The sequence below is a fragment of the Equus przewalskii genome, chromosome 1 (assembly GCF_037783145.1).
Source record: "Equus przewalskii isolate Varuska chromosome 1, EquPr2, whole genome shotgun sequence".
Taxonomy (NCBI): domain Eukaryota; kingdom Metazoa; phylum Chordata; class Mammalia; order Perissodactyla; family Equidae; genus Equus; species Equus przewalskii.
This window is the reverse complement of record NC_091831.1, coordinates 147,347,078-147,362,609: the sequence shown is the minus strand read 5'-3', so window position 1 is coordinate 147,362,609 and position 15,532 is coordinate 147,347,078. Positions and strand designations below refer to the sequence as shown.

General features: G+C 36.3%; 1 protein-coding gene across 38 annotated transcripts in view; it reads left to right on the top strand.

The window, feature by feature from the left end:
- The window catches only part of MGA (MAX dimerization protein MGA), a 151,222-nt gene that overhangs the window by 129,924 nt on the left and 5,766 nt on the right, over nt 1–15,532 (top strand). For 27 of the 38 annotated variants that reach the window (XM_070583472.1, XM_070583580.1, XM_070583548.1 and 24 more), the window contains 8 exons: nt 1,951–2,241; nt 2,419–3,935; nt 6,787–6,917; nt 9,509–9,560; nt 12,115–12,321; nt 13,183–13,294; nt 13,577–13,810; nt 14,934–15,110. In XM_070583472.1, the coding sequence (XP_070439573.1) occupies nt 1,951–2,241; nt 2,419–3,935; nt 6,787–6,917; nt 9,509–9,560; nt 12,115–12,321; nt 13,183–13,294; nt 13,577–13,810; nt 14,934–15,110 (2,721 nt within the window). Of the gene's footprint in view, nt 1–1,950; nt 2,242–2,418; nt 3,936–6,786; nt 6,918–9,508; nt 9,561–12,114; nt 12,322–13,182; nt 13,295–13,576; nt 13,811–14,933; nt 15,111–15,532 lie in introns of those variants that run through there. The other 11 variants (XR_011529452.1, XR_011529453.1, XR_011529451.1 and 8 more) reach the window with 3 other exon arrangements.

Sequence of the window (15,532 nt, the reverse complement as noted above, 5' to 3'; positions counted from 1 at the left end):
AGGAAGACTGGCCCTGAGCTAACATCCGTGCCCATCTTCCTCTACTTTCTCTGTGGGACGCCTGCCACAGCATGGTTTGACAGGTGGTGCTGGGTCTGCACCCGGGATCCGAACCGGCAAACCCCGGGCAGCCAAAGTGGAATGTGCAAACTTAACCGCTGTGCCGCCCAGCTGGCCCCTTTGTAGTTCTTTGGAAACAGTAATAATAAATATTAAATTCTAGCCAGCTACTAGATGTTCTTAGCATGTGGCTTGTTCTCTGTTAATGAAGAAAGCTAGAAAATGTTCGCATAATATTAAAGACATCAAAGACTGGTACTTTCTTCTGTATATAATCCAAAGATTAAAATTGAAAAGGGAATTACTTTCTCACAGTGTGATATTCGGTGTTATTCTATATCCGTATATCACCTAAAAGTATCTTCTCTAATACCACTTGAGGAAATACTAATGTTAACAAATTTTCTTGTTTGCTCTTTTGTAAGTGGAGTTGAGTCAGATAACTGCTAATTCTAAGGAATTGTGGGTAATTTTGTTCTGGGTTCATAAAGAGGATCCCAACTCAGGCACTTAGACATCTGTGACATTTTCATTTGACTTCCCTTATTTTTCTCTTTCCCCCTCTTCCCCATTTCAGTAAATACATGTTTAGTGTGTGTATTAAAGGCTGCTTTCTTTCTCTGAATTGCAGTAATTTGTTTTTGAATCACTTTCTAAAACTTAATTTGCATAGAAATGTTCAGGAAATTAAGTATGCTTTAATGTATTTCTTAATTGACGTAAGATAGATGAATGGTTTTTGTTTAAACTGCACTCTGTTTTTTTCATGAACAAGTTTGTCTTTGTGTTTTGTTTCATTTTCAAGAGTAGTTAGGAGCTCTACATGTTAGGAGCATGACCTTCTTTTAGAAATTTGGTACGTTTTTGTGGGCAGAGTGCTTACCTGATAGGATATTACACGTTACGCTAAAATCTTTGTTTCATTTGGTTTGTTGATTTTGTGCCAAACTAATGAAAAGTTTTGTTTATTAGTAATTTTAAATAAGTTCACTAATTTGAATGGTAATGTTAGACTAGTTTCATTTATGCTTACTATTATCATTATTCCTACCTCTTTATCCCCCTGGCCAAAAATAGATCTGTGGATTACTCATATTAGTTTTTCCCAGATCTTTAGTATTTCTGTGTACCTCTTCTAGACATTAAATTGCATCTTTAGCTACTATTAATGGTTTGAAATCTCTTTTAATTCACATCTTCTCCATTAAATTTCTGCTTTTTCTGTTTGTTTTAAAACTATCTTTTGCCTCTTCTTAACCAGGCTTTATTTCCCTACTTCTTTGATGTCTCTTTATTTGTTCCATTTTGTGGGGGGGGGGGGGGGTATGTACTTTTTCTTTTTCTTTTGAAAAATAATTTCCACAAAGCAAAGACGCTTTGCTTATTTGTCAGTGAATTTTAAAAGCCAAGAAATTTTTAATACCTTGTGGTTTTTAGTCTTTGGCTTTATCTTACTTGAGTATGACCTGTGAAACTAAGTCATAAGTCTAGTTAAGTGTTAACAGCCTGAATTTTAAAGTTGAAGAATAGAATTTTATCATGAATGATCTCTTTAACTTTCATGAGAATCCAAATTTAGAAGCCTGCCCAAGTTTTTCATTAGGCAGAAGCGTTATCTCTTTAAAGGTGCCTCTTGACAACTGATGCTTTCTTTTTTTACCATTCCAAATGTAAGGCCCTGCAATGTCTGGTTAATACTTAGGTTTAAGATAAATTGTTCTCAGCCATAGTACTATTAAGTAGTGTCTAATAGAGGTATAGGATTTCACCAACTTTATAATTCAAATTAGAAATTATTTGTAGCATGGTCAGATCCTATGTCATAATAATTTTTTCCTATATATGTTAAAGGGAAATTCTAATACTATGTTTCCATTTCCTGTTTTTCAGAAAATGCCCCTCAGATTCCAGTGGCTACTTCACAGGTCTCTCCTAACACAGTGAAACGTCCTGGACCTCGATTGTTGTTGATTCCAGTGCAGCAGGGTTCTCCTACTCTTAGACCTGTCCCAAACACACAACTTCAGGGGCATCGGATGGTCTTGCAGCCTGTTAGGAGCCCAAGTGGAATGAACCTATTCAGGCACCCTAATGGTCAGATTGTCCAGCTCCTCCCTTTGCATCAGCTTCGAGGCTCTAATACCCAGCCCAACTTACAGCCTGTCGTGTTTCGGAACCCAGGTATAAAATTGGAGATCTTTCTGATGAGTTTTCTTTTGTTGAATCATTTGGCCATATAGTATGTTAATACACCAGGATTGGTTTTATTAGTCTCTGAGTCATCTTCCAAGAAGAAAAGCATACCTTGGAAGTCTTGATATAGGCAATGGTGATTTAAAATTTTCTTTTTCTTGCCAGGGTCTGTGATGGGAATCCGGTTACCCACTCCTTCCAAACCTTCAGAGACTCCACCATCTTCTGCTTCATCCTCTGCTTTCTCTGTTATGAATCCTGTAATTCAGGCTGTTGGTTCTTCTCCAGCAGTGAATGTTATCACTCAGGCACCATCATTGCTTTCTTCTGGACCTAGTTTTGTGTCTCAGTCTGGTACATTGACCCTTAGGATTTCCCCTCCTGAACCACAAAGCTTTGCAAGTAAAACAGGCTCTGAAACCAAAATAACCTACAGCTCAGGAGGGCAGCCTGTTGGTACAGCCAGTCTTATTCCTCTCCAGTCTGGAAGTTTTGCCTTGTTGCAGCTCCCAGGACAAAAACCTGTTCCCAGCTCCATTCTTCAACATGTTGCTTCTCTTCAGATGAAGAGAGAATCTCAGAATGCAGACCAGAAAGATGAAACAAGCTTTTTAAAAAGAGAGCAGGAGGCTAAGAAGGCCCTACAGTCAGAAGGAGACGCTATAGACTCTGAGACTAATATAATAAAGCAAAACTCAGGAGCTCCTGCCTCTGAAGAAATCCTGAATGATTCCTTGGAAGATGAGGGTGATCATTTAGATGAAGAATCTCTTATAGAAGAAGATCCTGCAACTGTTAAACCTTCTGAGCACTCCTGTATCAGTGGGTCACACATAGGTGAAGACTATAAAGATACTGATGAAGAGTATGGGATTACGAATCATAACAGTTCTAAAGAAAAACTGACTGTTCTAGAAGTTAAGACCATTTCTGAAAAAGCTAGTGATATGACAGTCCAAAGTGTAAGTAATGTACAGTTTAAAAAACCTGGTGGTGTGAAAATGGAACTGCAGAAAGGATTGGTTGATCCAGAGGAAAAATCAAATGAATTTCCAGTCATCTCTAAGGAAGAAAGTAAACTTGAATTATCAGGGAGCACCGTTGTAGAGCAGCAATCTAATCTACAGCCAGAGGCCAAGGAGAAGGGATGTGGAGACTCTCTGGAGAAGGACAGTATTAGGGAGAGATGGAGAAAACACTTGAAGGGCCCTTTGACCGAGAAGTGTGTCGGAACTTCACAAGACTGCAAGGAGGAGGCAGATGAGCAGCTAATTAAAGAAACAAAGACTTGTTCAGAAAATTCAGATGTGTTTCAACAAGAACAAGGCATCTCTGATTTACTTGGAAAAAATGGAACTACTGAGAATACCAGAATTTTAAAAACTGAATGTGATTCTTGGAGTAGGATTTCTAGTCCTGCAGCCTTCTCCGTTGTTCCCAAGAGAGCTCCAAAAGGGAGCAGAGGGGAAGGACATTTTCAAGGTCACTTAATGCTGTCAGGAGAACACATACAACCAAAGCAAGAGAAGAAGGGTGGGAGAAGCAGTGCTGACTTCGCTGTTTTGGATCTGGAAGAGGAGGATGAGGAAGATGAGAATGACAAAACCGATGATTCTATTGATGAGATTGTGGATGTTGTTTCTGACTACCAGAGTGAGGAGGTTGATGATGTAGAAAAAGTGGTGAGCCCATTTTTGTTGTGACTGAACCCTCAAGGATTTAAATGATTTATTAGAGACAGTAGCTTTTCCAGAAGATCACTAATACCTGATGCATTCAATTGGATGCCTAGGTTTAGATCATGATTAAATGACTTTGTAGTTTTTAGGCAGTGTCAGTCATGTAACATTTATTGAGCTTATATTGTTCTTTGAGACTTAGCTGATATTAAGGAAGGCGGGCTGAAGCCTCTAGGGGGATAGATGCTTGAGAGTCCCTATCAAGTTAGATTTAAAAAAAGAAATCCTGAGACCACTGCTCCCAATTGATCTCACTTAGTTTCTTTGACATTGTCTATACGAAGTGGTAGATATATAAGAACAGAGACTGAATGACCTTAGAACTGAAAGAGAACTTGCCTACCTGCATTTAGAGAAAGATTTTTATTTTTGGAGAAAAATGGAAAATACTATTTAATATTTTAATATAACCCTTCCTTTAAGTTGCTTCTTAATTATCTGCTAAAATTAAGTAGTTTCTAGAATTTGTATTCTGAACTTTGATCATCATCTTTTGTAAAATTTATTATAATTTTATTTATTTTATAATTTATTTATTTTTATAATAAATATAATTTTTATAATTTATTTATTTTGTTTTTCTGAAGCCAATTTTGTAGACTTCCTATTTAGGGTTTTGTTTACTGAACTGAGTAACTGAGAGTCAGGTATGATACAACGCAGGAGTTGGACAAACTTTTTCTGTAAATGGCCAGATTGTAAATATTTTACACTTTGCAGGCTAGATGGCGTGCTATTGCAACTACTCAATTGCTGTTGTAGTGTGAAGGCATCAGTAAACAGCAATAAGTGAATGAGTGTGACTGTGTTCCAGTAAAATTTTATTTACAGAAACAGGTGGCAGGCTGTGATTTGCTGACCCCTGACATGGGATCTGATGTAAAACCTAAGATTATAGCCAGCTGTTTGTGAGGTGTCCTGAAATCTAAACTGTGTCCTTCTCTTCGGGAGCAGATAATATGGCTCTCTGCACAGATTGTCATGCAATTGGTTGTTTAGAATCTTACTTGAGATTCATTCAGCCTCTGTGTTACCTGCTCCTTCTCTGTTAATCCCCATCTGCCTTATGAGGATAAAATACAACAAAAAGATTAGTATTTTAAAACTCTACAATGTTTAAATATTTTAATGTTCCTGTGTTGGTTATTTCTGTACCTCAGTTGTCTCATTTGTAAAATGAGGATCTAGCCTTACAATTGGATGATTCGATATGTATTTGCCTTATAGTCTATCTATAGCATAATCCTTCTGGAGGATAGATGTCTCTAGGTAGCTGAAGACTCTGAATTCATTGAGCTTAGGATTTAGATTGCAGATCATCTTGTGCCTTTTGTAGAGTCTCCCATTGTAAGTCAGCCAGAGTAAGCATCAGACCAAAAACAGTCCAACTTGAAAACCAGTGAAAACTATTGCTATCAGTAGAACTGACTTAATAGAACCTTTAGAGTGTCTTCATCATACAGGGTGGCATTGCTTGAATTTCCTAATAGGAAATCTGACATACAGGGTATACTGACTTTTTTTAAAGTAAGGCTGTTATATTCAGTGATCTCTTAAATCTAAATTCTACATTGTCTTTATATACATATCCAACACCTATGATACCTTTATGCTTGTGGATTAGCATTATGTTGGAATAATATAAGGAAAGTTGTGAGTAGCATCTTTTAATTTAAATCTTCCACTGTGCAATTTGTTGGATATTATTTACAAAGCCTGCAGTTAAAGCCATGCAGTAGGCAGACGTTCTTCAGTTTAAATATTGTAGAGCATCTATCTGTATTACTATTCATACTCTTGAGATTCTGTTGATTTAGCTTCCTAGAGTTAATTTTGATACACATTGTTTAAATTTAATATACATTGTTTAAATTGTGCTTAAATTGGGGAACATAAAGGATGGCTTGCATTTAGTGTCTGTCAGCTTTATGGAGCCTATAATTTGGGGGTAAGTAATTTTTCCAACAAGTTTAAACACAGGATTAATAAGGTGATTGGGATGCCTCATTTTGAGTTGTGCGCCTCTAGTATACTACAATTATAGATAATATATTCCCTGTTTAGTTTCTGGCGTACTAAACACTACTTTTAAAGGTGGACTTAAAAATATCTTCATATCCCATAATCCAAATATTCTACTGTTACATAAAATACACAATGAGTTTCTACGACAGGTGCTCAATAAATGCTTACTGATTGACTCCTCTTTTGGTATAATCAAGTACAGCAAGCCTGGACTTCTTTCAATACCCCAAATTCTTCAAAAGTTCTCATTCTATGGGATTGAGAGTCTTAGAATATAGCCCAGACAGCCTTCTATTTCCATATCTGCCTCGAATATTTTTTGTGGGTGTCTGATAGGGGATTAGCCATGAAGCACTCTAAAAATAGAACCTGCATTTTTCTCCTTTTCACCTTCCCACTCACCAAATTTTATTTTACTGCTATTTAATCTTAAGATTTATGCAGCTTTAATACATCCATACCTGAATTTTGTCCACTAGAAATAACACTAAATCAGCAATACAGCCCTTTGAGGACTCTATTCAGTCTAATGATGTCTGTTTAATAGATATCTGTAATTTATAATGTAGTTCTTGGTGGTTAGCTCTAATCATATGTTGTCTTTATGACTTAATTTGTTAATTATAAGGAGGAATTTAGGATTACCAATACTCATGGTATAAGATCAATGTTTGGCACTGGTTGGTTTTATAAGGGGAGCATTCGGTTGAAAAGTCTAGGTGTGCTTGCTTCTCAAAACTTTATTTACTCTTGGAATGCTGTATTTCAGAATAACTGTGTAGAATACATTGAAGATGATGAGGAGCAGGTGGACATTGAGACTGTGGAAGAGCTCTCCGAGGAAATTAATGTTGCCCACATAAAGACCACAGCTGCCCACACACAGACTTTCAAACAGCCGTAAGTCTTATTTCTCTTTTGATTGTTGTTGTTGTTTTATGACCATAAACAAACTAAATGTTCTGTTTTGGAGTTCTGCGTAATCGACCTGGTTCCTTTATTCTCTAGTTTTTTTCTCATCAGTAGATAAGAAGAGAAGCTGGAATTTAGAGGTAATTAACTTGGCTTGGTTATTTCTAGAAGACAGTTTATAAATGTAAATAACATATGCTTTTGGAGCCTGACATATTGGTTAAAATACTAGTTTTGCTAGTTTGTAGCTATATAACCTTGGGCAAGTCTTTAATCTCTGAATCCTAGATTCTTTACCTATGAAATGAGAAAAAAGGCCCCAGTTGAAGTGTTCAGTGAGATAGTGTGTGCACCTAGCATAACTGACATAAGTGGATGACTCAACAAAGCTTAGTTCCTTTATCTTTTAAGAATAAGGCATTAGGGGCCGGCCCGGTGGTACAGCGGTTAAGTTCACACGTTCCGCTTCTTGGCGGCCCGGGGTTCGCTGGTTTGGATCCCCAGTGCGGACATGGCACCGCTTGGCAAAAGCCATGCTGTGGTAGGCGTCCCACATATAAAGTGGAGGAAGATCAGCCTGGCTGTTAGCTCAGGGCCGGTCTTCCTTGGCAAAAAGAGGAGGATTGGCAGTTGTTAGCTCTGGGCTAATCTTCCTCAAAAAAAAAAAAAAAAAAGAATAAGGCATTAAATTCTAAATTTGGTTACTTTACTAGTTGAACAGGTAAGATGCAGTTAGGAAAATTTTCCTACCTCTTAAGTAGATGATGAGATGAAAATATATAGGGCATGGTGACTCGCTCAGGAAAACTTATTCCATTTTCTGTTTTAGTAAGGCTTGTATTGATTAAAGATTAAGGTGTGAGAGACAGAAGGGAAAGAAGGTATGGGTTCTTATTTTGTACTAGATATTCTGCTTTTCCTGTTATCTCATTAACCACCATGTAAAGTAGCAATGAGTTGAGAAAGAGTAATTCTTCATCCCTAGTGATGCTGAGAAGGTCTGAGGAGCAAGAACTAGGCCTAGTAGTTTTCTTCACTTCAGAGCTGTTTGGAGGCTACTTCAGTTGCCTACTGGTTAAGGTTGAAAGAATTTAAATATCTTAAAAGCTTAATTAGACTTAAGTTCCATGATATTGAAGGATACAAATTCTGTATACTGAAATCAAGTTCCTAAACAATAGGAACAAACAAAAAATGTAATATAAAAAATGCCATTTACAATAATAATAGAAAAAAGCTGTTTGGGACTATTAACAAAAACTGTGCAAGGCTTTTATAAAATGTTATTGAAACACATTGAAGAAGAATTCGATAAATGGAGAGATACCATGTTAATGGACTGGAATAATAAAGGGCCAAGAATAACTGACACACACAGCACAAACTGTAAAAGAACAGATTGTTAAAAATTTTTTAATTTCTATCTATGAGAACACCATGAAAACAGTGAAGGGGCAAATTCAGACTGTAAGGAAAATATTTGCAATACATGTTTGACAAAGGAGTAGTATCGAGGATATAAAATAACTGTTACAAGTCAATAAGAAAAAGGTGATCCAGTAGAAAAGTAAGTAGTGGATATCACAGGCAATTCACAGAAGAGGAAACCTGGATGGCCAGTGAACACCTGCACATTTGTTCAGCCTCACACATAGTTAGGGAAATACACCTTAAAACAACAATGACTTCACCAATTCACACCCATAAGACTGACGGAAATTGAGATTTCTGTTAGTAGTTATCCAGTTGTGGAGCAGTAGGAACATACTACAAGTGGGAGTATAAATTGCTATAACCACTTTGGAGAGCAGTGTGATGTTACTAAAGTTGAAGATGTGCCTCTCTTTCTTCCACCCGGCATCCCGCACCCTAGAAACAATTTCACATGTGTACAAGGGGTCATGTCTGGGACTATCCACTGCAACATTGTTTGCCATTATGAAAATTTGGAAACAACCTAAATTCTAACATTCTGAAAAAGTAAGTTTTGGAAAATTCACACTTTGGAATACTGTATAGCAGTTAAAATGATTGAACTCGAACTATATTTATCAACATATGTCAGATGTAACTTGAGTGAAACAAATCAGTTGAAGAAAGATACACTATAATATATAATGTTTAAAATGCTACATGGTATTTTCTGTTTAGGGATACATCATACATTCTAGTAAAATAGTGATGATGTGCCTGGTAAACGCACTTATGAGAAGGAAGGAAGAAAAGACATGTCGTTGAGTAGGCTGCACATAGGATCTCTTACATTTTTGAGATGTTTTATTTATCAAGCTGAGTGGGTAGTTACATGGATATTCATCATATTTTTGTTTATACAGTTTTGTATGTCTGACCTATTTCATGATTGAAAAAGTAATTTGTAGTTTAGGGACTATTTGGACGCTTTTCTTAGAGAAAAAAGTATACTGTTGAATAAATCGTCTTATCACATATTGGACTTTGGAGAAAAGAAGCTAGTTACACTTTAGACAATTTGGGATGGTTTGCTTTAATATAGCTGTGAAATAGGTCTTAGATTATTGAATTTCAGTAAGATATTGGAAAATGCTGTCTTTATCTAGGTGCCGAACCCATATCTCTGCAGATGAAAAAGCGGCTGAAAAGAGTCGAAAGGTATTTACAATATATTTAATGATAATTACTCACTTAAAATTGATAAATTTGTCTTCAGGTTAAAACATTAGCAATATTAGCTATGACTTTTTTCAGGGCTATTTTTCCCAGTGAGTTAATAATCAGCTTTTTTTCCTTATTATACTGTTAATACTTTTTTTTCCTCTTAATTCTGTACAATCCCGAGAAGATAGAATAATTTAGAGGAATTAAAATGGGTATGGAGTGTATGAAAATTGATGTGCTTATTTGAAAACTAATCCTATAATGTAATGATGTGATGTAAACAAGCTGGCATTCTTCTTTGTCTAGGCTCATGATTGTCGGTGACCTAGAAAATGAATTACTTTCTGAAATGATGGCTAGTAATTCAAGGAGCCATGAAATTATAAACCTTCTTTGATTTTCTTAATGTATTCCATGCATGATAATCACGGTACCATAATTAAGCAAGGTTTTCTCTTTATCCTTACTAACTTAAGAATGGAAGAGAGTCTAGTTGTTTAAACCATTTTCAACTTGTTATTCTGTCTTCTTAATTTAAGAGATAAAGACAATGATGGAGATTGGGTTGAGGTGGAAGGTGGTATTCAGGTCCTTTCAAAAACCACTGGGCAATTAGTTTGGGTTTGGTCTGGTTATGGGGATCATATGATACATATTTGCGTGTATCACTATATTTAATTTTTTTCATCATAAAACATTTTTCAGACATAGGAATTTTCAGAATAGCTTATTTATACAATCCATTGTTTTGTACCCTCATTAGGACGTGCAAATTATTTGTAGTGTCTTGCTATATTTAAACTTTGTGTTAATTTTCTATCTTCTTGTATCTTTTCTTCTCCTATGCTATACTAATGCACAATGAATTAAACTTTAGAAAGACCCTGAGTTTATATTAGAGTTTTCAGGTATTGTCAGGGTTATAATAAAGGCAAACAGTGGCAGAAAAAAAGAAAGACAATTAGAGATATCAGAAGGGGGAAAACACAAAACCAAAAAACTGCGGAGGACAGGAAATACAATTATTGCTCACTTTATGAATGGTATTCATGTTGTCATAATAGGGTAGTCACTGTTGATGATTTTTTAAAACTTTTATAACCTATGAATAAAATATGGAAGACTTAATTTAAGTCTTGAAAAAAATGTGTAAGTACAAATGACAAATTGTGAGGTGAAAGAGGGAAGAAGAAATAAAGGGAAGGATATAAGTGGGCATCCTCATTTTACAAAGAGATACTGTCTGTTGTTGATGAAATGAGAAATTGAGATAGAATTATATTCAAGTTGCAAAGGGATCAATAGAAGAACTAAAATTAATGATCTCTATTAGGAAGATGGGATGGTGAGATGTAAGAGAGTAGTATGAGTTAAATCATCATCTGCGTAGCAGGGCATAAATAGATAGCATTGAAAATTGAAAAGCAGCTTATATTGCTGTTTTTTATTTAGGATATATATTTAAGAGCCAGAAACAGCCACTAAAAGAATCAAAAAGTGGTTGTTTCTAAGGATCCAGGTACAGGTGCAGGGCTTTTCATTGTAAGTTCTTTAAATGTTTATATTTAAAACTCTATATGCCTCTATTACTTCTTTGTAGTAAATAACTTTAAAAATTGAAATAGAATAAATAAGAGAGAAAGGAAGCCTAAGGCGTCCTGAAAGTCAAGGAAGACTTTCCTGAAAAATGCAAAGTTTGAGTTTTAAACGTTAAGTTATGGAGGATAGGGTGGGAGGGATAGGTGCAGGCAATAACCAGTGTAATGGCAAGGAGGTGTGAGGTTGCGGTGTGTTTTGGAAACTTCTAGCACTCTGGAATGGTTGGAGAAAACAGTCATTTAGGAACAGTGGCAGTTGATCCTTTACCAATTTGTAAAGGGTCTTATAGTATTTAAGAAAAAAATTTTAAACGTTTTACACCAATCAAAATTTTGTCAGTTTTTTTCATATAATTTGTGTCATGAAAACAAGTTTTAATAATAATAAATTACACGGATAAGCCTTTATAGATCCCTTCCCCTCAGATTCTTCTCATTTGAGAACCACTGAAATTGGAGCAGGGAAGTGCTATCACAATAGCATGTATTAGGATTTACACTGTGGAAGTTAGATTTGGAGGAGGATGGACTGGTAGTAAGATTACCAATTAAGAGTCTCTTATAGTAGGGGCTGGCCCCGTGGCCGAGTGGTTAAGTTCGCGCGCTCCGCTGCAGGCATCCCAGTGTTTCGTTGGTTCGAATCCTGGGCGCGGACATGGCACTGCTCATCAGACCACGCTGAGGCAGCGTCCCACATGCCACAACTAGAAGAACTCACAACGAAGAATATACAACTATGTACTGGGGGGCTTTGGGGAGAAAAAGGAAATAATAAAATCTTTAAAAAAAAAAAAAAAAGAAAGAGCTTTTAAAAAAAAAAAAAAAAAAAAAAAAATTTATAGTAGTCTGGACAGAAGATAGTAGGTGTCTGATATAGTACCATTTGGGATGGAAGGAAGAGGGCAGGTACATGTGAAAAATATTTAGGTGGCAATCTTTTATTTGGACAGGCTCCACCTATTCCTCTAAAACTGAAGCCTGATTACTGGAGTGAAAAGCTACAGAAAGAAGCAGAAGCTTTTGCTTATTATCGCCGAACACACACTGCCAATGAGCGGCGCCGGCGTGGTGAAATGAGGGATCTCTTTGAGAAACTGAAGATCACATTGGGATTACTTCATTCTTCCAAGGTTTCCAAAAGTCTCATTCTCACTAGGGTAAGTGTTTTGTGTAAATGACAAATAAGAACTTGAGTAAGAGAATCTTCTAGAGGTACTATGAGAAAGAGAATCCGTTACCAAATGAGGGAGATTGAAATAGAGCTTGTATTTAACATTTGAATGTGGACCTAGTGAGTGCTCAATAAATCCCGTAGGGGGAAAATCCCGTTGAGTCAGAGTAGCTTTTCACTGGAAGTCAAATTCTTCACTGGCTGAGCTATCCTTCCTTCAAATAAAGTCAGAAACTCTGGTGAGCTCTGTTTAGCATAATCTCTTTACATTGGTATTCTCCATAGCACTTAGAAGAGTTTATCACAGTGAAAAGTGCAACATAAGTGATATTTTAACACACTTCTCAACAGTTGACAGTCATTTTAAAAGAAAACCTGAAATTTTCAAGCCAGCAGAAGTTTTAACTTTGCATGTAGAATATCTAAGATAATTTCATTTAAATTGCTTTTAAGTAGAAATTGGAGGAGTCCAAGGCAAGCATTCCTGTCCCTCCAGGGTAAAGTTATTTCAACCAGATTTTACGTAGACTAGGAGATGATTTTAAAGTTGGTTATTAAAATCTGAGCAGAGTAAAATGTTTTGTATCTCCTTGCAGTGTTGGGAACACCTGTTAATTACTCAGTGATGCATTTTGGAAATAATCATGTTCCTTAAGAGTATAAACCAGAAAACCTCCTACAGTTTAACAAAAAATAATTTCCCTAACTTCAAGAATTGTTTTAAATGGCATTATAAAGTTCTCTAAAATATCAGATAAAAATTTTTTCATTGAAGAAACTGTGTAGGCCTCACTCATTTTTAGGAAAGAGCGAATCGATTGACATGATGTTACTATTTCTATTCTAGGCGTTCAGTGAAATTCAGGGACTAACAGATCAGGCAGACAAGTTGATAGGACAGAAAAATCTGCTGACTCGAAAACGGAATATTTTGATACGGAAAGTATCATCTCTTTCAGGTAAGATATGTGAATGATCTCTGGTAAAGAGTATAACAACAGCTTTAGTGAGGAGAAATCCTCAGTAGACCTTTCAGATACTACTTAGTTTAAGGCTTGGTTCCCAGAGTTCACACCAGTTATCCTTTGACAGGGTGGGACATTTCTTCTGGATGATAATCACTCTTGGCTTCCATAGTTTTGGGGAATATAGTTAAGTCAACTGAATTTCAGTTGACTCTATTTCTCATTATTATTTGGGGTCATATAAAGAGTGACTATTTATTCCCTATCAACCTATAGGTAAGACAGAAGAAGTGGTCCTGAAGAAGCTAGAGTATATTTATGCAAAACAACAAGCACTAGAGGCACAAAAAAGAAAAAAGAAGATGGGATCAGATGAGTTTGATGTGTCTCCCAGGACTAGCAAACAGCAGGAAGGATCTTCTGCATCTTCTGTAGATCTTGGACAGATGTTTCTAAATAACAGGAAGGGGAAACCTTTGATTCTTTCCAGAAAAAGAGACCAGACCACAGGTAGGAGGGACGTTTTGCTTTCCTTAATGTAGATGAACATGTTTGTAGTGGACTGAACGTCTTCTCTTGGCCATAATTTTAGTTTCAATTAAATGAATTAAAGATAGGTTTTATAAAATGTAGAACGTTAATTACATTAGATTTCAGTTTCTAGCTTTACACACACAAGCAAATCCTAAGAAGTTACCAGTCATGGTAACATACAAGACCTACTTCGATAGCAGTCTACAGTGATGCATTTTTCTTCCAGTGTTTCAGTGAGTATTTTTTTAAGCTGCCCTCTTTTCAGACTTTATACTTGAACTCTTGATTTCCCTGCAGATCTGCTCATGAGTTAAGGAAGTTTGGATCTAGCTGAGACAAAGAAATTGGAAATTTTAAAAAATTTTAATTTCGTTTAATCAGGCTCTATTTTCCATCCGATTGCCTATCAGTGAGTTGCTATTAAGGAACAAAGTAAATTGGTTTTAAGTTCTTGCTCTCTCCTATTTTGATTTTGGAAATGAGGCTATATTGATTTTACATTCCTTGTTTATATCCTTAGAGAATGGTATATCCTTTTTTACTCTGGGTAGCCCAGTGTATGAATCAGGAAGTCTGATTTATTATATCAGTTAAGAAAGTAGTGATGGATACTAAAATATGAGTTCGTTTTTACATTGCAGAATCAAATCATGTTATTGCTAAGAAAGGATTTTGATGATCATTTATTCCAGTCACCTCATTTCACAGATGGAAAAACTGAAGTCTAGAAGCTTGAAGTAGTTCAGTAGAAGTGTGTAGAAAAGGTGTTATAGAGCTGTAAAGGATAGAATTGTGTGTGCCTTCATCCTGATTCACCATCAAGACTATCAGAAGCATTCCACTGAAAAAGTGGTTCCATAGCTCTGTTCCTCAGCAGAAAGCAACTCTGTTCCTTAGGAGAATCAGTGGACACGTAACCATTACTCAGTAAAAAGTGGTCCAAAAAGTAAATTCCAAGTTGAGATTCCCTAACTAAATTTGAAATTTACTTCTTGCCTTTTAAATCAGGGTGTGGTTTTAGGGATGTTTCCTAGACTCTTAGGCTACTCTAGCTTTAGTGTATCTTTTATACTTAACTCATTTTTGATCTTCCTTACAGAAAATACCTCACCCTCTAACACTCCACACACCTCTGCCAACATTGTGATGACTCCACAAGGACAGTTGCTCACCTTAAAAGGTCCCCTATTCTCAGGACCAGTGGTAACTGTTTCTCCTGCTCTCTTAGAAGCAGATCTGAAGCCTCAGGTTGCCAGCAGTGCTATGGCTCAATCAGGTATGTCTTCAGTGTTGTCTTCCATGGATACTAAGAAAGAGTTATCCCTGGTATCTGACAGTGACAGAGAAAGCCTTTGAATGTGTTTATTAATGTTAAAGAGCTATTGTATTTGCATTTGCCTTAGTAAGAGAATACCCTCTTTTTAGAACGTATTCGGCTCAGTCTGTGGTATTTACTGGTCTTTTTGCCTGGGTTTGGGAACTATTTTGTGAGCTCTAGTTATTTCTAAGTAGGAAAAGAATTAAAAAGGTGAAAGTCAAAGGAAGACAAGGAGTCATTGTTTCAGTTTTTAGTGTTGATAACTGTTTGTCATTTTTGTGCTGTACTCAGAGATGGTGTACTCCTACATTGCCAGCCTGATTCAGTTTGAGCACCACTCCCTTTGGAGGCTAAGTAGAGTTGAAAAGGAAGTCTTACTT